Raw genomic sequence first — 25,218 nt, forward strand, 5'->3', positions numbered from 1 at the left:
GGGAAAAAAGGCAAGGGAACAGCTAATGGGCGCCCAATTAGCCGCAGTTATGCACATGGGAATGAAGACAAAGGAGTAGCAGGAAAAAGAAACACAATATGCAGACACAATGAGCCCCCAAAGCAATAACTACACTACAATTTCCCACCAGCTGGCTTAGAAATCTCAAAGCATTGAAACTTCTATCTTCTAATTTCCCCAGTGAAACGCCCTTCCAGTTCGGGGAAGCACTTCTCCTTCGCTTCCCAACGTCCTCAAAGCTCCCCTGAAGGGCAGGCCATTGTGGGAGACTCTGAAACGAACACCACCCACCTTCCCTCAGCACGAGCTCCCAGATGCTCTTCGCAGGTCAGCCTCTATTTCTGTTCATAAGATTGTGTCTGGATCACCTGAAAAACACCTCCTCTGGCCAAAGGCCATTTCCTAGCCCCCAAAATGCATGTCATCCAACTGGCAGGTTTTGAGTGTCAAAGATGTCCTAGATGCTATGCAGGGAATACAGCAAAGAATAACATGTCATCCCACTCTTTAGGAAGCTAAAAATCACTTAGAGTTCCAATAGCATTGAATTTCTACTGAATGAAGAACTAGAGAAAGCAAGATGACATGCCTTCAGGAAGAAAAGAAGAAATCAAATGTACAAATGTTGTTTGTTCCAGTGGAGGAAAAAACAAAGACTAAAAAAGATAAGAAGAAAATACCAAGGAAGGAAGGAAGGAGGGAGGGAGGGAGGGAGGGAAGGAAGGGAGGAAGGAAGGAAGGAAGGAAGGAAGGAAGGAAGGAAGGAAGGAAGGAAGGAAATAATCCAAAAGAAAAAACTAGGCATACGATGTGGTAAATGGAAAAAAATACGTTCTTCTTGTAGATCTGAAGTTCTCGCTTAGAAGATGGAGTAAGATATTCTTGCCTACCCTTGCCTAATCTGGAATTATAATGTTTCAAACCTTGAACCCCTCCAAGAAACTCAACCCGCAGAAAGACCCACAGTTGTCTTCTACTGGTTTTCAAATAATTGACAAGTATCTCTTGAACTTGGAAGAATACCCCTAAGACTTTAACACACAATCTCTGCCTTCAGTATCTGATGAAAACAGAGGAATCGAAACAGATACTTCACTTTTAGAATAACCTAAGTGACATGTTTTGTGACACGGTTCGAGACACTCACCTCTTTCTGTTCATCAACTGACATCTCAAAGAATTCTCCCAAAAAGGAGAATCCCAAATGATTACCCATGTCAGATGCCTTGCTGAATAAGAAGCTTTCATAATCCATCCATTGTCATCATCAAAATGATGACTTACAGACTTTACTTTCTTTCGGGAAACCATCTCTCCCACTAAACAAGTTCATACCATAAGAGGCTGACCTGACTCAGGGCTCCAGAGGTGAACATGTGACCATAACTACACAATCTGCATATTCATCCCCCTGGTCACACTGTTGAAAACCTTAGCACATGACCCAAGATAGTTCTTGGCATAGAATTTTGCTAGAATGACAAGGAACCTAGAGTTGCTTAAGATAGTAGAATATGAACCTGAGCTTTCCACATTGGAAAACTTGCCTCAGAAAGTAACCAACAAAAGGGAAGCAGGGCCAAGATCTAGAGAGACAGACTATCCGAATAACATTAAGCATCTGGATCCAGCCATGCGTAAGGCCAACTACCCCCAAGCTTTTTCAATAATGTGAAATAAAATAAAGTCCTTTTTCTCCCCAAGTCATCTTGAGTTGCGTGCTCTTCATTAGCATTAAGAATCCAGACAATACGTTCCCTGCATGCTTCTTCTTATTTCCCATCACACACAACCAACTTGGTCATCCACACCACCAGTACCCTGCCCAACGCTGCCTTCTAGCCAGGATGAACACAAATTGTTATTCTGCGGGCTGCATTGGAATGCCTCCATCTCTCAAGCCCTTTAAAAGGGCGGCTAACCTCAGTGCTACTGACCATCAAACACCGAATCTCTCAGGTGCCCTCACACATCAGCGTACTTTTTGGCCACTAGGATTTCACTGGCAGGCAGGTCAACTGCAAATACCAGCTGTACCATCATGCACATTCTCCTAGAGCCAAATAAATGTCAAATTCTGAGTTCTGCTTTCCTCAGCCCCATGGATTGTAGATTCCTGGAAGGTTTTCACCATATCTCAGATCACACGGAGAATGTTAGACGAAACACAGGAGAGCCTCAAATCACAAACCATATTCACTGGGTGAAACGTAACCCGACCACAGAGGAAGATTTCTTTTCTTTTCCCCCAAATGAACTTGGAACGATTATTTATTCAGAACTCCCTGTGTTGGATTTTTAAGTTGTTTTTGATCAACAGCTGGTTATAATTTTGTGGAAGAGTTTCTCAAACAGCATGAATACTGTTGCATCCCGGAGGAACTGCAGCGCTAACCGATCGATCACTCTGACATAACAAGTACTCACTGCGAAAATAATTTTCTCGACCGAACAATGAACTTGAATACGTATTCCAAAGCTTTCAGGGTCCTTAGGATCGGCTCACATTGCTCCCCTCTGCTGGAGGTATCCAAGTAAGTCTTCAGCACCGTCATCAACTTCCTGAATAAGGGATCATATTTTCAAAATACATCATTTTGCCATCCACGGCATGGTAATTAGTTTTCTCAGTAAATTACAAGGCATTCAATCAAAGGTTAAAGGTGGTGGTACAGCCAAGCTCACTCACTCATTTATACCATAAAAATAACTCTGCTTAAAAAATACATGTAATACAGGGAGTGAATAAGTATTTCCTGCCCATAAAAAGCCAGCAAAGGAAAAACTGGGTGGAAAGAAAAATCTTTTGACTAAGAAAACTGGTTATAATGAGGATGTGCATGGAGATGATGCTGGTGATCATGTCCTTTTCAGCCTTTTCATCCCACAGGAAATGTTCTTGTAATGTCATGGAACTCCTTTGCTTGGAAACTTTCCATGATTCTTTATCACCAGCAGGGCAGATCTGGGACTACTATTTCGCCTGCTTTTCCAGGCCTCTTCATAAACAGGCCCCCACTAATTTTTCCAGCATCATCTCTGAGCTCTAACCCTCAGTTTCCTGTACCCAAGCTGTACTGAGCTACTTCTCATATGCACTTTCTTCTCCCTAGCCTTTCAACCCCAGTGTCCACAATAAGTAGCTGCTCAATAAATGGTAGCTGACTGACTGACTGATTTAATGAGGCAGGAATGAGCAAACACTTCCATATACTTCTGCCACCATAAAATATTCACACCAATCTATGGGTTTGCATATATTGTAAATAACACAAGCACAGACTGGGTTTTTGTCAAAAAAGGGAGAACTCACACAGGCTGGTGACAAAAGGAAACTAACCAAGTTTCTTGTGACACAGGCCTCCTGGCAGGGCAAGTAAGAAATGCAGTTACTTACTTGTAAGCGAGGGTAGCACTGAAATGCTGTTGAATGTAAGCCTCCAGAACGGTGTTGAAATGCTGGAATTTCCGGTCAGCAATGAGTCCTATTATGTAGATCTTGAGGAAGAGGCAAGGAATGAGTGTTTTGGGAGCAGACCCAGGGCGGGAAGCTGTATTTACATGGCCTAACTGAACCCCTATTAAAATTCTTTTGCCCAGGAATTAGCTCACCAATATATCTCTAGTCACCAGCGTATCTTAAGTCCTTTTCACTGAGATAGTCTGTCTCCTAGGAAGTGGTTCATGAAATGTGCAACGGGGCGTTATAAGACCAAGGGGTTTCATGGTCAGGTGAGTTGGAGAAAATTCATTGGTCTGGTTGCCAGATGTCACAATGCCTCCAAAAAGTTCACATAAATGGCGATGTGGGCCGTAAGTTCCCAGTGTTCTCTCAGTTGGACACACATTATGGCTAACGTCCCTGAACACCTGTCCCCTTTCTCTTACCAAAGCATCAAAGACCAGGATGTCATACTCATTACTCTGAGAATGTTCCATCATGATGTTGAAGAGGGCGTCCAGAGTATCCTGGAGAAACTGGGCAAAATAATGAAGGTCTCATAAGAAAGAGGGCAGGTGACCCTGAAGTCCCACTCCTCAGTGCAGACTCGAGAGGATGAGAGCGCACATCCACCAAGGGCCATGTGCAGAAGGGCCAGGCGCTTGCCTCACAAGAGCCCAAACTTGGAGCAACCCAGCAGAGTGGATGAATGTATAGCGGCATTTTCACCCTACAGAATACTGCACAGCAATAAAACAGAGCCAACTACCACGACTCCGTGGAACGACATGGATAACCTTTGTGAGCATCGTGCAGAGTAAGACGTCAGACACAAAGATGTGCATTCATTGTCACTCTACTTTTATGAAGTTCAAGAACAGGAAAAAACCCATCTGCAATGATGGTAGTCAGCTTGGTGGTGACTCCCGAGTGGGTTACTGACTGAGAAGGAGGATAGGAGATCCTACTGTGATGCTAAAAATGTTCTGTGTCTTGATCTAGGTGGTGGGGATCCAGTTGTGTACGTGTGTAAAAATACACTGAACTGTGCTCTTAAGATAAGTGCTCTGTACATACGTTACTGTATGTAGAGCATATGTCAATGACAGAGTTAAAAAAAAAGAATGCAAAAGAGAGACAGTGGAATTCCCTTTCAGATGACTTTCCCAAGCTGCCCAAGGTAATAAATCTTATAAAAGAATGTCTGGGGAATTCCCCTGCCATTGCTGAACCAGGCAGGTGGGTCAATGGTGCACAGTTAAAGCGCTGATCTGGAAATTCAACCATTGCTTTTCTATGTATGGGCAATTAACTAAAAATTGATACCCCTCCCTCCTAAGAGATGGGTCAATATTTCCTATAGTCAAAACACAGAGTTACCACATAAAGACGTTCAATCTCAGAGTTTCTGGTGGCTCCAAGTTCCTGGTGGAAACAAGATCACTAGGACCTCTGGGAAACACTCGTCCCAATTCATGGTGCTGGAGAGAGGGCTGCTTTAATTAGATCTGCACTGCAGACACTATGTTCTCCCCCACCGTGTGGACAGAGCAACACGCCTGACACTTGCATTGTTGTCTGCTTGTTCACTTAAAATATGAGCGTTGATGTCTTTCCCTTTCTCATGTTTAATACATAATGTCCTAGAAGCAGCAGAAACCAAAAATACTTTTCATTTCTAACAGCCACATGTAGACAACACTAAAAGATCATACTACTGTAGCAACTTGTAACAACAAAAACAAGTAAAAGTGACTGTTGGTTGGACTCTGTATGTTTTATAGGCTTTAGTTCAATTATCGTGTATTATGCGTAAGAGACTTGGTGAGTAATTTTAAAATATTTATCATCTTGAATGCTCACAACCACCCTGCAAAATACACCATATTGATAATACCATCACATAACGTTGGCAAGCAGTTGAGCTGGGATCTACCCCCAAGTTGATCTATTTCCAGAGGCTGAGCACAACCATTCATTTCTACTGCTCAACATACAGCATCACCGAACCACATCATCCCCCAGATTTCCCAGTGAAAGTTTCTCATGGCAACTTGGGACGCTGTGTTCCGTTGTCAGAAGAAAAAGCTGACCCATCTCCTTCAACACTTCATTTCTCCCCTGAAGCCCCTCATGATTTAAAGCTCGGTCACTGGTGGATGAATACAAGCAAAATGAAGCCCCACTGACCTTCACTACTTCTTCTCCATCGACAATCTTCAGTTTTTCTAAGTTCTCCTGAAGCAGCTGTGGCTTCATACGCCACTTCAGCAAACCCAGCAAACCCACTAAAATAAGAGTCCAGACAAGCAGAATTACTATTATTGGCCTAAACTGTCCGTATCAGAACCTCTCCGGGCTTGCCCACACATACACATATGCACACACATATGCACACGCATACCACACACACACACACACACACAGAGCTCTCATTGGTTCCGCTACCATTCTGGGTGAGCTTTGTGGAGCACACCAGCGTAGAAATGGAGAACACATCCCGGGAGCTGACAGAGAGCCCCCCGACACTGCTGGAGCTTCGACTCAAGGTGGCCCCCTTGTTTTCCACGTGGTGCCGGTAGGAAGGAAGAGTCAGGTAAGCACTGGCGTCCTCCATCTTCTTGCTGTCCCCCTGGAAACGACACCTTGGTTACTTCCCCAAGCCAAGGATATGTGCCCAGTGCTACACAGAGCTTGCAGCGGCCAGATTACACACTGTAAGGTGGGAAGGGTCAGAAATAGTGAGGGACGATGTCAGAGGAGCAATGAACATCAGCTGGTAAGGTAGGGCTGTTTTTCTGCAAAACATTAATGGAAAAGGAGTTGATCAACCACTTGAAGACTCTGTGGACTTCACTAAAGGCACAGAGGGGACTGAAAAAAAAGATTCCCAAATAGGACATTTTAATTCGTCCTGGGTTGCATGAGATCTTAGCATCAACAAGCCCACCAGGAGGAGAAGGAAAGAGCTTCAAGAACAAGTTAACAGCCAAGGCACCGGACTCTGAAAGTCATGGAACTTAGAGCTGCTCTACCATTCACAAGTGCGTGTCATCTTGGATATATTTCTTGGTCTCTCTGTGTCTTGTTTTTCTCATGATTAAACTGAAGGTTAATCATATTGCCTAATTCTAGAAATTTTGAGCAGACCAGACAGCACAATGCATAGAAACACTTAGTAAAACTACAGACACGTTAAGTCCCCTGGTGTCCTGGAATGAGTGATTAGAGGTAGGCATTGCAGTAGGCATTTACTGAGCCCTTATTCTGCACTAAATACACACTAAGTGCTTTATATGCCTTAGTTCATTGCACTCAAGGCTCACAACCATCACTGCTGACGTGGACAATGTTATCGTCTTCAGTTTAGAGTTGAGGAAATGGAGGCTTAAGGAAGGTGACTAAATTGAAAACTGACTGCAACTGGGACTCTGCCCTCGATGAGTTCACACTGGGGAAGAACGGCTATTAAGCCAAGAACCACCTGGATGTGTCCTAAATGAGAAAACAGAGGCTGTACTGAAAAAAAGGGGTTGTGCTGGAAAAGCCAAAGAGACTCAGAGAAAAGGAGCATGTGATGAAGCTTTGATGAGGCTGTGTTTGCCAAGCAGGCCACAGGAAAAAAGGGCGACTTCAGGCTCTGAGGTCGAGAAAGTCAAGGGCAAGAGTTTGACCCCTGTGCTGACGGACCACTTGGCCCTGCCCCTTTCACAGCCACACCCTTTGCCACCAGCCAGGGGTTAGCAGAGGCATGCCACTGTCACAAGAGGGGTTGTGGGCGAGCATGCACACAGGGCCAGGCAAACACTTCCCAACTTCTAGAGAACAGTTCAAGTCTCATGACGTACAAAAAACGCCAGCTGACACCTGTACCCTTTATCCGTGGTGCTTTCCCATGGGCCACCTTATTCGTCTGTCATAAACATGACCGTCGCCACTTAACAAAAAGGAAACTGAGACTCAGGAAGACACGTGAGAGGACTCTGAATTTAGTCAACAGCAGGATCAGGATCCTAAGTTCTAAGATTTTTTCCATTAGCCACAGTGAAGAATCTCTCAAATATTTCCTGCTGGTCTTCTGTACATCCCACAGGTGTCTTACAGAGTCAAAGCCATTCTCTATGTAACAATAACCTTTTCCATTTACTGAGAGCTCCACGTACCCACCATTGTCACAGTTGACACGAACTGTCTCATGTAACCCTCACAACTATTCATTGGGGGCTCATAGATGTGGACATGGATGCCCAGAGTAGATCTTGCACAAGGCCTCACAGCTGGGAAGCCCTGATGTGTGTGATTCTGGGGGCCCTGCTCTTAACTACTAAGCGATCCTGCCATGTCCCCTTCACTTTCTGCACCGTCCTCCCTGCAGAGTTAATCCTAGCTCACGGTACCTTTAGGACAACCAAGTCGTGGCATCCGTCATGCAGAGTGGTCCCGTCTTCCTTCATCAGCTTCACGTAGGACATGGCAAAGTTCTTTTCTCCTTTGTCCTTAGCTGGAAATAGCATTGTGAGGTCAGGAAAGAAAGCCACACGTGGGCCACCCAGTGATCCCACTGTCTCCCCTTGGGGGGTGCTGCAGAGATGCCATTTGGTTGGGGACTCACATTCCAGGGACGACCGATGCCGAAACATGAACCGGAGATGGATCTTCTGCATGTCCTCGATGGGGACGGCCACCTCAGCAGGCAGAAACGAGAGCTCAGGAGACAAGGAGTTAAATGGCCCTCCCCGCTCCACCCCGCCCCGCAAAGGGCAGCCAGACCATTTAACTGAGAGTGCTGCGTGCTGATTTATCACCCATCCATCAAGCCTGATGAACTGTAAATAAATTACATAAGAACTAGCTATGAAGAGAAAATAAAGTACCAAATGTAATCCATTTGGCAAATTGCATTCCCGGCCAATGAAAAGAGGTCTGTAAATTATAGTGAGGAAAAATGAATCGTCTGAAATTGATATAAAAGTCACATAAGTTTAGCACGGGATTTGATGCACGGCAAACTGCACGAGGCACATTCTCCTCACACACTCCAGGAGTTCGGGCACTTGCAGCAGGGCTTAGCAAATTAACAACGCTCATTAGGGGCCCTGCTGGAGGACTCTCGTTTATGAGAAAGAATAAAAACGCTGCAATACAATCATATTTGGAGAAACCCCAGGATTTATTCCCATCATTAATTAGACACATACCCAGATGCTTTTTCCTCCTGAGGACCTGACAAACACCCCTTGGTCACCCAGTTTCACTGTCCAGTGAGAGGTCTGCTGCCCCTTTGACCGAGATGCTTTTGGCCTGGCTCTGGGCTATCCCACCTCCCAGAGCCCCACCTTAATCTCTGTACTGTCTGATTCAGGCCCAGACAGAGACGCTTAACTACCTGTGAGGAAACCACTCAGATTTTAAAAAGGCACACGTTTACTTTGTACAGATGACTAGCAGAAGCCAAACAGATGCACACTTGGGGACTTTCTGCTCCAGAAAATGAAATCTGAGCCCGAAGATGTCCACCACGTGTTTGTGTTTCAGACAGAGCAAAAGAACAACAGAGAGTCCCATGGGCGGCTCGAGTCTGATCCATCCCTCCCTGCCCATGGAGTCATTACTATAATTGACAGCCACGCGAGGCAGCGGCCAGGGTGATGGAAGGAAGAGTCCCTACACGCAGAGAACTCCTGGCCCATACAGGGCAACATGTCATTATAACGATGTGAAGAGGGCTAGCAAAGAGGTTCTGTAACTGGGGTGCAAGAGAGTGCAGAGGAAACGACCTGGTGCAAGAGCTCTCTGACCCCAAGGTTGGTCAGGTCATCACCTTGAAGAGAGTGAGTACCGGGAGACCCACGAGGCAAATCGCAGTACAGGTGAGAAGGCAAGAACCACTGAGGTCTGACCAGCCATCCCCAGAAGGGAAGTCTTCTGAGCATCTTGAGTTTGGTTCAGAGCACAGGGTGAGTTAAAGACTGCTGTGAGTTCCACGGCAGAGATATTTGAAGCTGTGATCAAGCGTCACTGCTCGCTAAATTAATTCCAAGCTCTACTTCCAACACACGATATTCCCTCCTGCTTTAGTGTGACAATCTGGTAATGCAAATATTTGTGGCTAATGCCTCTTCCACCTGAGGTACTCTCCCAGTAGGATATCTTCCAGGCATTAAACAGCTTTTTATAGCCAAATTTGCCCGCAAGTTCTGCCACTCTTCACTGCCGAGTAGCATGACACAGCTTGCCGGGCTGGGCACGGTCCATGAGACCATCTGACAATTCCATGGTGGCTGCTCCCTGGGCCAGGGAAGGGTGATCAAGAGAAGCAGGGTGCTCACCCACTGGGTCACTATTTCCTGCCTGACATACCACCAGACCCGTGCCGGAGTATTGTTTCAGATCGTAGGGAGGTGTCAGGGTTTTCAGCTATTTTATTATTTTTTATTATTATTACCTTGACTGTTTCCATCCACCGTGGCTGTTTGACTTGATAGTATACGACGGACCGATATTCACTCATGGGCTTGTCCCCAGCTCCCACACAAATCGCATTCTGAGCCAAGAAAAACGAAAAGAGAGAAAACACTGAAAAATTGCCGTTTTCTACGCTTGGGCAATTTTGGTCCCCAAACCAAAGATGGCCGTGGGGCCTGGGATAACCCCGCCTTCTTCAAGCCTTCCGTCAGGTACCCTCCTACATTATGGATTTACACATGAATGTGCCCAGCGCTGGGAGTGACAGCCGCTTAACTACAGAAATTCTATTAGTTGCATTCTGGAAACGACTGCAGCACAGTACCCGTTGATGTGGCTGCCCTTTGGTCAATGGTAACCGGCCTTGGATTTCCTGCACGCTGCCAGTCTTATTAATCCTATTTGTTTCCTGAAGCTGAACTGCACAAAGTTTACAAACAGGCTCAGATCAGCCAAGCAGCAGCTCGTTCTGACGGATTTCTGATGCTAACACACCAAGGTGCCGGCGGGAGCTGGACAAGGGGAGGGGGCTCAGGTTTCAGGCAGGCACACTGGCGGAGGGAGCTAAGGCAGCCCACAGTTAGGGCGCCAGGCCCATGCTAAGCACCGGGATACGGGCGTAAGTCAGACAGTCACCTGACATGGGGGCTCACAGTCCGGTGGAGGGACCATTAGATGAGCAGACAAATCACTAGACAATGTGATGTGATGACAGATACATGTATCCTCTTGTCCCTCGGTATCCACGGGGGCTTGGTCCCAGGAACCCATCCAGCCCTAACCCCCCCCCAACCCGTCCCGCCCCAACCCCTCCGATGCTGATTAAAAAAATCTACAGATGCTCAAGTCCCTTATACATAATGGTGTAGTCCAATCAACCCTTCATATCTGCAGATACAGGGCCTGCAGATACAGGGCCCACAGAAACAGAGGACTGACTGTATTATACACTACGGAGCACAGAGAAAGGACACTTCAGTGCCCCGAGGACTCAGGGAAGATTTCGTGAAGCGATAACAGCTGAAGATCTTGAAGAAAGATTCCAAGGTGACTTGGAGCAGAAATACAGGAAGGATGTTCTGAGAAAGTACAGAGTGTGCACACCTAGATAGGCTATTTATTCTTTGCCATAAGAATCACCCTCAGAGTAACAAGGAGTTACCTTGCAATAGCGTATGCCAGCCCCTCATTCTCTCTCTCGTGTTCATTCCAGTTGTTTGGCCCCAAAACTAATCTAAAATAGGATCACCCAGAAGGGGCCTAAGTTCTGTTTTTATACCAGACACAGAGATTTTCAGCCTCAAGTCTCCAGAGATCTAGGGACCTGAGGACTGGTTTTACAGCCCAGGCCCCGAAATTGCAGAACTGTTTCTCTCTGAGCATTTCTGTGGTGAGAGAATCCATGCCTCTCACCAGATTCCATCAAATTCCCCAGTGGATCCCACCAGGTTCAATGACCAAAGCTGGCCACGTGCCTGCACTCCGGGCCTCCTGGTGAACCAAGCTAACCTGTGGGAAGAAGAACCCCATCCCTCTGCCTGGAGAGCTCCCTCTGCATTTCCAAGCTATAGGGAGAGAACGCGTTCAGTTTCAATACTGACTGATGCAGCCTACAATCAGACCAAACCCATCTGAAAATGAGGGAAGACGCACAACTCCCTTAATTTTCAGTGGAATAGAGCCTTTCAGAACTTCCTGAGTCACTGAACTGAAAACATGCTTCCAGAGTTTTTCTAAGCATTTAGAGAGTGCTCTGTGTCCAGCACTATGCTAAGCCCTTTCCACCAGCTGCCTCACTTAATTCAATCTGCACAACCACCTCTGATGATTACCATCATTGTCCCCATTTCAAAACTAAGTAAACTGAGGCCCTGAGTGGTAACGTCACTTTTCCCAAAAGGCAGCAGCCCCAGGACTACATCTCGGACCCTCTAACTCTTAGTCCAGTGTTCTCTCTGCAACAACCCAGCCTCCCAAGATTTGTATCTAGTGACATTTATGGGCTTAGTGTTTCTGTAGCGCCAGTGAATCCCATGCAGCTTATAAAATCTGAAAACACACATATCTCGCTGGTGAAGGTAAAACTGCTGTATGGCAGGCAACTGAATCCCAGAAAACTATCTTGATGAAAATATCTATTGCCTAAGGCTGGAAAAAACAGTCTCAGTATTATTCTGAGAAAGGCCTGAGACCGTGCCCTCCTTCTCAGCACTTCAGAGATAAAATCGAAAGTCACCAAGTGGAGAGAGCGTCGTGACCAGGGGAGGGGGCCTGCTTTTAGGGAAAATGTAAGTTTGTGTATGTCTCAAGTACTCAGTAATTCTCCTCCTTACTCACCCCCCTGGCTCCCAAGTAACAGCAAGAGCCCTAACTGGCTTCAGGTCAATGGAAGGAATTCTGAGTAGGAATCAGGCAGCCTGGAAGCTTTAAGGCCAACTCAGCCTTGGTGGACTCGCTCCAGCAGGAGGAAAAATCAAGCACCATACACAGGACCTGCTGACCTCATAGGCGTCATCTGAGGAACAAATGCTGTCGTGGGTGTGAATGCATCTTTGAGAGCCAGAAAGTGCTCTCGGCTGACAGGTGGCTGGTACCACAGGAAGACGCAGATTAGCGTCCACCAGGCAGTCACCAAGCCTGGGACGGCTCTGCCTTCCTGGCAATGGTGGCTAACTTTAATGAACACCTATTATGTAGATTATCTCAGCTGTTTTTCACAAGAGTGAGGTGCCACTGCGGGTCTCATTTTCAGACAGAGAAATCCTAGGCATAGAGAGATGATGTAACTTGTTTCAGGTCGTCCTGCTACTCCGGGCTGAGCTGGGCTTTGAGACTGGCTGCCCGGCCCCAGGGGTCACGTGCTGACCACTACGCAACACTGCCCCCTACGCCCTTCCTCCACCCCCGTAAGCTGGCTGGTCGCAGAGGAGCAGAGGTTTCTCAGCCCTTTACTTCCTAAACTTGCTTCAGGTATGCACGTTGGATTGTCCGTCTGAACCCCCTCAAATCCCTTCCAGGGCTTCAACCTGCAGCTGGTCTGCGTTCTCTGTTGCCTCCTTCCTGTTACTAAGTATTTACTGCGTATCAGGTACCGACACTTACCGGTTTGTTTAAACTACAGCCCTGCAAGGAGGAGGCTGTTACTCCTCTTTAATAGACAAATAAACTTGCCCACCATCACACAGCTAGCAGGAAGGGAGGCTGGGATTTGAATACTGTCTATTTGATTATAGAGCACACCCTCTTTGCTTCTCTGCCACGGCCCCTCCGGAGCAAGGGCCTGGAGACCCCAACGTGAGCCAAGGGCAAGTCTACTCTGCTCCATCCTCTGGCCCTGCTTGGAGCAGGAGGAGAAATCGATACCCCTAAAGGGGGGACTGTTCCCACAGGAACCCACCAGAATCCAAAAGGAATGTTGGAGTGTGCTGCCTGACACTTAATTAGGCAGTAATATTTATTTCTGCAAATAGAGAAAGAAGAGCCTCCCACAGGCTTCCTTAGCAATTTTCAATAGTCAGTCAACTGAACTCCTCTGTACCTTCCCTAATAAATGAAACTGCAAATTATCACCATGCCCCACAGTTTCCTCTCCATTTCAGCCCCCAGAATATACCTGCTCACATATGCATCTTTGATGAGCACGTCTGCTCAGCCTGGCTGGGTGTGACTCAAAAGGGCGGCAGAGGTGGAAGTAAAAATGGTTCAGAAATGAGACAGGAGGCCTGCTTTCCTAGTAACTGCTCCTGCTAATTTGTCCTTTGGCAACACTGAAGGCAAGCACATCAGTGTTTTTTAAAAAAATGAAGCTGAGGTTAAAAAGTCTCCAACAGGTATCTGGATAAAAATGACTTCAAAGAAATGGTCTATATATTTGCGAAATGCAATCTCCCTTTCAGACAAAAACCCTCTGCTCTTCCTTTGTGTGTCTTTGGGCGAAGTGTTTCTTGCTTATTTCATTTTTCAGAAAAGTTTCAGAATCCAACCAAAAGAGGATGAATTAAATGCTTGGATTCTGCTCAACTAGATATTAATTAAGGAGGGGGTCAGTCTTTTAGAACAAAAAGGCAACTGTAGGGATTTATTTAAATTTAAAAAATAATTATGAATCTTTCCCGGATTTGATAGAAGCAGTTATTAGCCTCATTTTTAAAATGAGAAATAAATTGGACGATTTTTTTTTTAATGTATCGGCATTACAGTGAAGGGTGTAACCCAAACCCCATTTCTGCCATATACTGACTTTATGACCATGGGAGAGTTACTTCACTCGACCAAAGTTTAGATTCCCCTCTGTAAAAATGGGGAAAACAGCAGTCAAGCATCATATTTCTCACAGTGCCCGGTACACGCAGTTCCTCAGTGAATGCTAGTCATTCTTTGGTCGAGTGCAGCAAAATGTGCCTGAGCTGCAGGCCCTCGGGCTACAGCAGAAGACCAGATCAGTGCTCACACCCTCACCCTACTGTGCCGTCTGATCACCTACTGTGGCCTAAGAGGAACATTTGCCCACGCCAAAACTTCTGCTGAGAGCTGATTGTATCTTCAGCTAAGTATTCGGAAAGGAGAAATTGAAAAGCAAAACTCTCCCACACACTGGTCACAACTGCTGACAACCTTAAAGGGAATGTAAGCAAACAAATGTGAACACACATGACAAACATTGTGCAGGACATATGCTGTATAAATATTTATAGCTGTGTGCTTTGTATTCTTGAATACACTCAGCCGGCCCTCTGGAGACCAATTTGCGAAGAAGGCTTTCCACCAGAATGTCTGGCTGAGCGCTGGGGCGTCGGATTAAGTGCTGCGAATGTCTGTTTTGAGGACATCCTGAGTCCTCACACCAGCCAGAGGCTCTGTATTGATCCTTTTCCTTGCCATGAATTTTGCCTGAATAAACCAGCTCAGGTTTCAGTGACAACAACATTTAGCTGCTAAATGCTAACCTATACACTGAGGCCAAGCCAAAAAAAAAAGCAAAAGAAGAGGTCACGAAAGGAAAGGGACAGACACTGAAAAGCTAACCGTTCTGGTGTAAAGAAATAACACCACCACGTCCTATTACGGGCGACTGTGCCAGGCAAAGCTCTCAAGGTGGAGATGACATCACTCAACATCACCCTGAAGGCATCTGGCATTCAGGGGGCAGGAGAGGGAACGGGGAGAGCAAATCTGTATGAGCAGAGACACGCCGGGGGGCCCTGTCCCCCAGAGCAGCGGCGGGGTCCCTTACAGGCAGCGTTTTGCCATCCTCCGTGCACACACACATGATCACTTCCACGTTCCTCTGCGTGGTCTTGTTGTACTTGTCAAAGTCGCCTTGTAAGAGCGTGATGTAGATGTCGTTCCTGACGTCCCCTGAGGCAGAGGGAGAGAGAGGCGAGGGTTGGAGCCTGTGCTGCAGGAGAGACACTGACTGCCGGTCGGGCGCGGGGAGTGGGGGAGTTGGAGGAAGCGCCCCAACCTTGACTGATGTCTGCTAATGAAGTTAAAATCAGAACTTCCTATTTGGGAAAGCATTTTCACCTCACCCGGGAGGCTGGGGCGGTAGGTTAACTAGGGGATGGAGGAACACTGGGAAGTTAGTTGCAGAAAGGGAGGCAGGATGGTCACAACTGGCTGGCCATGTTTCTCTGTCCATTAAAGTCATTTAATTTTCATCCTCTAGTGACACCTTCTGGGAAGGCAAAGGAAAGCTCCAATTGAATTGATCTTGGTGCATGAATCACAACCACAGACCGTGATCTCCACAGATCTTTTACCGTGAGGAAGCAGACAGAGTGATTTTCTGTGTGTGTCCAGGTAACACGGGGTCAGGGACGAGGTGTGGAGGGCCTTCAGGAATGGGCGTGACAACTCAAACTCCTACAGGGGAGTGCACAAGGGACTGACGTCTTGGGTAAAGCAGGCATAAGTAAATTACCACACAGGCCTCCAGTGGACCACCACTGAACTGGGGCCAGCTGGGGTAGGCCAGTGAGACTGGCTATGGACACACATCCTAGACTTGAGTTTAAGGCGAAAAGGGAAGTTTCAGAAGAGCGCTATTATCCAACCTCATTTATTTTCTTTTATTACACAGACACTTGGAAAATATGTGTAGTCGTGGTTACTTCTGGAGACAAAGATTTGAGAGAGCTTTTAACGCTTCACTTTATACCTTTTCGTGCTATTTGAACGTTTTAAAATGAGCACGGACTCTATTGATAATAAAAAAAATCTTGCCAATTTCTGGGGTGACGATATTCACCCCAGAAAGAGTAAAATTATTCCACATGTAGTAAAGTAGAAAGGATGTCCACGATAAATTATTAAGTGATAAAGTGAGCTGCAGAAAACTATGCAAAGTGTATCAAGTAATGGTACATAAAGTATATACAATGTGACTCCATCTGTGGGGTGGGAAGTGCCCGTGTGTATATTTATGTGTCTGTGTTTATTATGCGAATGCACAGAAGATTTTTGGATGCACAATTGTTTTCAGCAGTTATCTTCAGGGAGAGAAATAGAGAAAAGCAGTAGAAAAGGAAGGAGTTGACTCTCTTCAGAGAAAATGGATCCACAAGCTAGACTACCCCCCACCCCCGCCCCGGGGGGAAGGAAGACCTGGCATGATGATCTCCGGGAAGCCCAGCTTCCTGGCCACCACGGTGGTCCTGTCCACCAGGTGCGGGTAGTCCTTGCGGATCTGAATGATGTCACCCACGAGCATCTTCATGGTCACCCAGAGGCCTGGAAGGGAACGTTCACAGTGAAGAGCCTACTGCTCCAAGGTGTCCTCTCAGCCTCGCCCTCCCACCATCTCCCCCTCGTCTCCCTCTGGAGGAGACCACAGAAGCAGAGACAAGCAACTGCAGATGCAGTGAGCCAGCCCCAGCGGAGGACGGAAGGCGGGATGCAGAGGGGCTCCGGAGTGAGACACCTCTGGTTTGAATCCCACTGGTCACTTCTAGCAGGATCAGCTTCTGTCAAATCATCACACCCCTCTAAGCCCAGCCTTTGTAAAGTGAGGCTGATACCATCCATCTCACAGGACTGTGGGAAGGATGAAATCACACGAGGAAACATTTTCCAGTGCCTGACACACGGGAGACACTCAGGATACACCAATTCCTCTCTTCCTTCAGACACGAGCACATGCCTCCCTTTTGCTTCCATGTAGAGATGTGGTTTCCACCCCTGTGGATCACATGCCCCCATTCTTCACAACGGCCTGTCTGGAAGGAAGGGTATGTTTCCCAGGGTTTAGGAATTTATCTGTTTGCCACAGAATCAAGGGATCTCAAGCTGCAGGCAGGCCCAGCCCGCGTGGCCTCTTGGCACTGTACCTTGCCCTCCGCTGTCGCCCTTGGAGGCTGTGACTTTGCCCAGCAGGCTGTGTAGGAAGTCATTCTCAGCTGTCACCCTGAAAAGGAAGAGAGAGCACAAAATGCTTGCATGGTACCCCCTTGGGGTTCCTACCTTGTGGTTTCAGGGGCTCCAGGAAGCTGCCCAGCCCGTCCATATGTCTTAGGGGAAAAGTGAACCTGCCTATGTCACCCCAGAGAGCACATGTGCCATCAAGAAGCATATCTCTCTTTTTCACAAAGAAACACGGCTCTGAAATTTGGGGAATGCCAATGCTACAAGTAGAGACCATTTTTTATTCCTAGGAAGACTCTTAAAAAGGAAGGACTCCCAAGCCCTCAAAACAAGTAACTGCTCAGCAAGGTGGCCATGGCTTTAGCTGCTCATGCTAATCACATGGCCTTAATCAGAGTCACTGACCTCATTATCTGTAACAGAACACCATCCTCCTTAGACAAAATGAGAACAGTGTTCTCAGACTGGGGGGCCTGTTTCCTCAAACTTTTTTTAGATCAAGGAAAGGACATTTACCTTCCTCACTACCCTCCTCTCAAGTCATGGATATTTCTGCCCGCGGGAACCAGGTCTGGATTCCCTGTTTTATGCTCCTGATACACTGCTAGTAACCTGTCATACTTGTAACTGATGCATTGATCTTTTCTTGATGACCTGTTTAATTTCCCATCGAAATACAAGCCCCATGAAGACAGGGCCGCGTCTACCTTGTTTACCACCTTATCATGCCTAACACAACGCCCCGCCCGCTGGCAGCCTTCAATCAAAGTCTGTTGAATAAATAACCTTGAGGAATGAATGGGTGAAAAGCTGGCTGGTTTCGAATGCTTCTGAGACCATGACTCTCGTCTCGCTCTCCTCTTGGGAGGTGCTACCTGCCTATCATCAGTTCAGGGAACCAGCCCACCCTGCTCTCAAGCAGCCCTCAGTCAGAAAGGGTGCGGTGCAGGGGAACGGAAAGAAAGGGGCCATCCTCACGGGTGAAAGGGGATGAAGTGCTGCTTCTCTTCATCGCTCTCGGCTTTCCCCTTGATGATGTCTGTTATATCCATAACTAGAAAGAGAAGAGAAATGAATTAATGGCTTACGCTCTCCTGCTCCCAGGAAGGGATGACAGTGGGCTGAGACTGTAGGGCAGGAGGCTGGGACAGGAAAGCCTGAAAAGGCCTGCCAGCCAGCATCGGACAGCACGCACACAGCAAAGGCAGCACCAGGAAACGCCACTGGGCGCACCGCACTGGGACGTCAGCAGCCAGGGGAACATCCAGGCACCCAGGGCTTAGCAGAGGCCAAGAGGAAAGAGTCAGAGCTGTGCCTACGGAATGAAGCAATTAGGCTCGGATCTGACATACCTGTACTGGAGGTCCACTGTGCCAACAAAACCCAGGTGCAGTGACTTTCTGTGGGATCTGAAAATCTACCCCCCCTCTTTTCATAACGTGCTCATATGCACAGACACGTATCTGTGGATCCCTGAACCCTGCATCTCCAGAGGGATCCTGAATCTTATGAAACTTCTTAAGTCAGCCACTAAAAGCCCATAAAACCAAGGTGACGAACTCTTGCACTAGAGCTGGGATTACAGAAATCGGGGGGAGGCACTGAGACCTGCTAGCCAAATAGAGCCAAACCTCTGGTCACATGAAATTCCTCAAGCACTCCAGGCCCTGGTCAGGGAACCACTGAAACTGCGTGGGAAATAATCAACTGACTGCAAGCTCAAGAGGGGAGTTAGGGAGTTGAGAGAAAGAGGAAGAACTGTTATTTGAAGCTGAACAGCTTCTATTCTTTGTGATGAACAGACCTCCCTCGACCACTCTCAGTGAGCATGATTTGGACAGGCCAACCTCCCTCTGGCTCCAGCGTTGTTTACGTGGCCTGGAGGACCAGAGAACCACAACCCCCTGCCCAGAACAAGTGCTCTGCGGATGAGCACATGACCTATATTTCAGCTCCGGGGGCTTCTGCTAAAATTAATGGGAAAGACGTGCCCTCTTTCCCTGGACTGCTAAACTGGAAGGCTGCAAGCTTGGAAGAGCTGGCCGTTACTTTGCCAACTAATGAGAACGATTAGTAAGCCTCAGATGGCAAAGCGTTCCCGTCCTTGTATGTCTCATACCTCAGTATCTAATGGTTTAATGGCTAACTTTGGTTTGTGTCTCCAAGTTAAGGGCTTGGATGTGGTGTAATTGTCCTTAAAAGAAATAAAATGGTTCTGCTGATAAGAAAAAAAAAATCTTCAGAATAAGCCAACAAGAGGACACAGATGCTGAGAGGTAGAGAGATGTAAATTCACTTGAGTTCCTGGATCCAGCTATGCCTGAAGCAATCTATCCCTGATCCTTTCAGTTATACCAGATTTGCTGTCACCTGAAACCAAAAGAGAGAACCAACTACACTTGGAGACAAAGACACATTTTGCAGTAAGGCTGACGGACCCTCACTGCCTTAAAAGGGACATTGTGAGGTCAGCAGTGTCGCTCATACAGAATCAAAGCATTTAGAGCAGGTCATGGATCAACCAGGTCCAAGTCTCCCATTTTACAGATAGTGAAACTAAGGCAGCGGGGAAAATGTTTTTCCAAGATTGCCTAGCTAGCTAGCTAGCAATAACGCCAAGCTGAAACAGCAGTTCGCTCAGTATAAGCTAACTTCTTCCACTCCACCACTTTGCAAGCACTGCTGGGGACTAGTTGGAGAGCCAGCTGGTTTGTGATGACAGAAGATCAGGGCACCCTGAAGTGGGAAACCTGAAACACTGGGTTTAGATAGGGCACACAGGCATTGGAAGTGGTACACAACCGAACTGTTAGACATTTTAATAAGAAGAAGTAAAATTGGTATATCAAATTGCTATTTCCACACGTATCCAAATTTTCTTTTAAGAAAAAAAAAAGTACTTTAGTTTAAATACAGTGGGTTAATTAAAAGAAAATATATTAGGCAAGTAACAGTGCAAGTGACAGTCAAATATAACAAAAACCATAGAAGTGGGACAGGAATGATGAAGTCTTGGAAAATCCCAAGAGAGCTAAGGCTTGGAGAAGGATGCAGAGGTGATGCGGCCCTGAAGCGGCCTCGCTCAGTCACACCAACTCTCCGAACGTCTACTTCCATCTGAATTTCGATGGGTGGTGGGTGACTCATTCAGTGTAACTGCGTTTCCTGTCGTAGTTTTTTTTTTTTTTAATGATTTGCTCCTCGTAATTAGATCCCACCCGTTTGTTCCTCGTTTTTCGCCGTGCTGGGGAGTGAAGGCACCCCCCGCTCAGACTGCGCCGTGGTCCCAACGCTCTGCTCCAGACGCGGGGATTTCATTATTCACTGTCTGCATTATAAACCTGGACTTAGTCACCAATCATTTTGACTTAGACACCAGAAATGTAGGAATTAAGGGCTGTCTGGCATAATTTGGGGTTGGCGGGAGGGCAAGGAAGAGAAAGGGGAAAAAAGTCTTCAGAATTCAGTGGTATCAAACGTGTGCTCCAGTAACAGCTAGTGTTGAGTGGTCTGCCCTTACCTGCCACCCCAAAGGGCCGCCTCAGACCCTGCGTGCACTTCTTTGTGTTCGTATCCTTAAGATCCATCTTCCCAACTCGGACTATTTGGCAAATCAAGTAAATTTTATCCCTGTTGAGGTCTTTGTTTCCAAGATCCTGTAGGGCAAGAAACCAATAGTTACACATCATGTGTTTAATGGAAAAAAAGTAGAAAAGGAAACACGGTGATAGGAAATTCTGGGTGTGGGGGTGTGTGTGTGCTTAGCACTTAGTATACATGGGCCAATCATACAGGCAGTCCTGGGAAAGGTGGAAAACAAAGCTATCGCACCCACTTCACACGTAAGGAAGGTGAGTTTTGGAAAGGAAACTGAGTGACAGGACTCTGATGTTCAACCTTGATTCTTCCACCTCAAGCTGATGGGAAGAGAAGGAGGGAGGGACAGTATCAGTTATACGGGCAGGAATCCCTGTATGCCAGCTGATGGATCCAGACTACAGGTGACTCCATCCAACTGGTCACTGCTCAGCACCTCTGAGGGAGAAGGCAAAGGGGAGAGGGGAGAGTCGTAAGAATAATAATTACCATTTACCGAGTACCTAACATACTTATATCACTCAGGGCTGCCTTGCTGTGGCATCAAACAACCCCTACATGCCAGAGCTGCTAACACAACAGACGTTTACGTCCAGCTCAGGCTGCAGGTCCAACGCAGATGGTGGGGGCTCCACTCACTCACTCACTCTGGATGGATGATCTATCTTGTCATAAGAGGTGCATCCACTGTCCCCACGGCTGGGGAAAGGAACAGGGCAAATCACTTACTGGCTCTTAACGCTTAAACCCAGAAGAGACGCGCATCACTTCTGCTCAATCTCGCTGGCCAAATCAAGGCGCATGGCCACACCTAACTTTAAGGGGGACAGGGGAGAGCACTCGATGGTGTGCTCAGGAGGAGGGACGCTGAAACTAGTGAACTACACCGACGTCTCAGGCACTGTGCTAAGTGTCTCCCACGTCATCTTCCTTGACAACTCTCTGGAGTACTGTTATCAATATGACTACTGCAGCCCCATTTTACAAATGGGGAAGCTGAGACACAAGGAAGATAAGGGGCTTCCCCAAGGTCATGACTTTAGTCCTTGGAGACACTGTCCGGTCACTCTGACCCCAAAGTCCATAAACCTAATTGCCACAGTACATTTCTTTCACCATCCAAAGGCACACGGGAGGGAAAACCACTTGGGCCTCCTCAGCATCTGACTGCCCTGCTCAGATCCAAAAGCTTCAGTGTTCCTGGGAACCCCTTCCAGTTGCAATCAGCTGGAAAAGGAACATCAAGGCATGTTGGTGGTAACAGAGCCCGACCTCACTAGAGAAGAGTTGCTTCTCTTCTGAGTTAATTCTCATGCTGGCATATGCACTGGGAACAGCCTGACATGAGAGCCAGGGCCAGAGTAAAGCAGGCGTCCCCCACCTCTCACTGTGGCTGGTGTGGCAGGAAGAGGCCCGGGGTGTACAGAGCCTCTGGGAACAAGACATAGCCTCAATGTGGGTCACACCTTCCTGCCAGGAGGCTGTGGTGGTTAAATTTTGTGTCAACTTGGATAGACTATGGTGCTTAGCTTCCTGATCAAACATGAGTCTAGATGCTGGTGGGAGGTATTTTGTAGGTCTACTTGGCACCTAGAGTCAGCTGACTTTAGGTAAAGAACATTACTTTCCATTATGCTGGTGGGCCTTGTCCAACTAGTTGAAGGTCTTAAAAGAAAAACCTGAGGTTTCCCAGAGAAGAAGGAGTTCTGCCTCAAGACTGTAGTATAGAAATCCTGCCTGGGTTTCCAGCCTGCTATCCGACCCTACAGATTTTAAACCTGCCAGCCTTCACAACTGCATGAGCCAAATCCTTAAAATAAATCAATGTATTTATATATCTTATTGGTTCAGTTTCCCTGGAGAACATTCACTGATTCAAGGGCTATCCTTTCACCAGCTCAAGGAATGGATGGCTGCTCCCCCATTGCCCAAAGTCTCTCCATCGGGCAGAGAGAGAGGGAAGGTAGGGGAAGAGGGGGCTTTCTGACCAAGGAGGCCTCTCCACTCATCTGCATTTCCTGCCTTGCCCCGTAGGCAATGGACTTTGAGATTCTGGTGATCTCACGTCCAGATGATGGGATAGCCTCTTTTCTGGCCTGCCTGAGTTCTTTCGCCAACTCACCTTGAAAGCCCCCTGAAACTCATCTTTAGAAGCCACGTTCATTATTTCATTTCTCTCCTCAACAATGTTAACAGCTCCCTATTTCCTATCCTGTTACTGCTCATCTTCCCCGGCTGACGTGAAAGTCAGACATGATATATTTCCAGCTGTCCTATCCCCCTGATTCCCCACTATTCTCAGCATGTAAGTACTCTATTTTTGTCACAAAGATTTCTTTATTGCTCCACAAGCACACAATGCTCACTTTCAACTCTGGATCTTTCTTCCAAAGCGCCCCCCTCATCTGAACCTCCACCTCTAAAGGCTTACCTCTTAATCCTCTGTATGTCCAAATCCTTTCCATCCTGAAAAGCTGAAGTCTCGCTTCCCTCATCATGACCTCTATCCCTAATTACTTCTCTCCTCCAGGATTTTTCATACTTTCGACATACCTAGATTGGTATCTTTCAGAGGCATTCCAGAGCCACAGAGGCCTTGCCACCTGACAGGTGTCCCTACCTATATGTCATGGGATGAATTATGTCCCCCGCCCTGCCACTGCCCAGATTCTTCATGTTGAAGTCCTAACCCCCATCTCTTTGACTGTATTTGGAAACAGAGCCTTTAAAGAGTGGACTAAGCTAAAATAAGGTCATTAGGGTGTGCTCTAATCCCACATGACTGGTGTCCTTATAAGAAGAGGAGTTTAGGACAGAGACACAGAAGGAAAGTCATGTGCACATGCAGGGAGAAGGTGGCCATCCACAAGCCAAGGAGAGAGGCCTCGGGAGAAACCAACACTACCAACACCTTGATCTTGGACTTGCAGCCTCCGGAACCGTGAGAGAATAAATTTCTGTTCTGTGGCAGTCTGTACTGACAGTCCTAGCAAATGAAATAAGGTTTGTAGGTGACAGACACAGATAAATGTGTAAGGTTTTCAGGTAAGCCCCCATCCCACCCCTCTTATCTGAAAAAATTTCACTCGCTCAAAGGAAGACACTAGATCGTTAAAAGCTGCCCCATCAGAGACGCTTGGTACCAGAGACACTTTAAGGATACTAAAGTGAGCAAAAACGCTTGCACACAGGCTGTTCTCCGGAGGGCAGGTAAACGGGCCATCTCAGAACCAGGCTTCCGTGTGTGCCCCCAGTCGTTTCTACTTTGGCCTCACGTGTTGGGAGAAGCTCAGGCAGGACCAGGAAGCTTGAAACACATGTCCCCTGATGTAATAATTCACTAGTTCTCCTTCTGTCATTCAGTTTTGTTCCCCAGTGTGCCAGCAGCGACCCCCAAGCTTAGGGGACTTTTTTTTTTTTTTACAGGGCCAAGGAGGGTGAATGCTTATAAAGGAGACAGAAGGGAAACCCACCATCGCCCAACCCACGTGCCAGCTCCTCAGGCTCTGCCCCTAAAGGGGAAACTAGGAAGAGTTAACATCCAGAGGCAAGAGAAATGAGGCCAGCAAGGCACGTGCCTGCCAAGTCTCCTCTCTCGCTTAGACATCACCTCGATGCCCAGCTGAAAGTAATGCCCAGCCAAACGCCATCACGTCACCCTGTTTTAATTAACCTGCATTGCATGGCTTGTCTTCTGACATCTCTCTTGTTTTTATTCATTGAATTATTTTCTGAATCCCACCCCCCATCACATCCTGAGAGCAGAGGCCTATCAGCTTATTTGCTGCTGAATCCCCAGCACGTAGCACAGAGCTCACACACAGTAGGTACTCACTGGGTAGCTCGTTTGCGTGTTTGTTTTTGGTGAGGGAAGGTCATTAGGTTGTTTACTTACTCTCTGAGGAGGTACTGGGGATTGAACCCAGGACCTCATGCATGCTAAGCATGCGTTCTACCATTTTGAGCTATACCCTCCCCGCCCCCATCGGGTAGCTCTTGGATCAATAAAAGAAGCTCGAGCACCATGAGCTTCCTTGTCCCAAAATGAAGACTGCCATCATTTTAAGACAGGGAAGCGTCAGCCTGTGGAGCCAGACAACCAAGGTTCTTGAGCTCATTTGCTGTGGGAAGAAGAGGTGGTAGCACGGGCAGAATTCCATGAAGGCAGGATCACGCTCTCATTACTATGGAGAGACACAAATTTACTGATGCCCTTTTCCATGTGTTTACATCATGAGCTGGTTCTCTGCAAAATGAACCACTGATTGATTCCCTGTCCCTCTCCCTCTCGTGAAACATCTGTCTCCTGGTTTAACTAGGAAGCCCCGTGA

At 47.2% G+C, this 25,218-nt stretch overlaps 1 protein-coding gene across 1 annotated transcript in view; it reads right to left on the reverse strand.

Annotated features, from left to right (window-relative positions):
- Positions 1-25,218, reverse strand: part of DOCK2 (dedicator of cytokinesis 2) — a 371,024-nt gene that overhangs the window by 302,317 nt on the left and 43,489 nt on the right. The window contains exons 10-22 of the mRNA XM_072947252.1: positions 20,811-20,946; positions 18,269-18,344; positions 17,257-17,333; positions 16,535-16,660; positions 15,162-15,286; positions 9,909-10,007; positions 8,076-8,148; positions 7,861-7,964; positions 5,912-6,095; positions 5,654-5,751; positions 3,910-3,999; positions 3,419-3,519; positions 2,449-2,583 (exon numbers count right to left, since the gene is read on the reverse strand). Of these exons, the coding sequence (XP_072803353.1) occupies positions 2,449-2,583; positions 3,419-3,519; positions 3,910-3,999; positions 5,654-5,751; positions 5,912-6,095; positions 7,861-7,964; positions 8,076-8,148; positions 9,909-10,007; positions 15,162-15,286; positions 16,535-16,660; positions 17,257-17,333; positions 18,269-18,344; positions 20,811-20,946 (1,424 nt within the window). The remainder of the gene's footprint in view (positions 1-2,448; positions 2,584-3,418; positions 3,520-3,909; positions 4,000-5,653; positions 5,752-5,911; positions 6,096-7,860; positions 7,965-8,075; positions 8,149-9,908; positions 10,008-15,161; positions 15,287-16,534; positions 16,661-17,256; positions 17,334-18,268; positions 18,345-20,810; positions 20,947-25,218) is intronic.

The sequence above is a fragment of the Vicugna pacos genome, chromosome 22 (genome assembly GCF_048564905.1).
Source record: "Vicugna pacos chromosome 22, VicPac4, whole genome shotgun sequence".
Lineage (NCBI taxonomy): Eukaryota > Metazoa > Chordata > Mammalia > Artiodactyla > Camelidae > Vicugna > Vicugna pacos.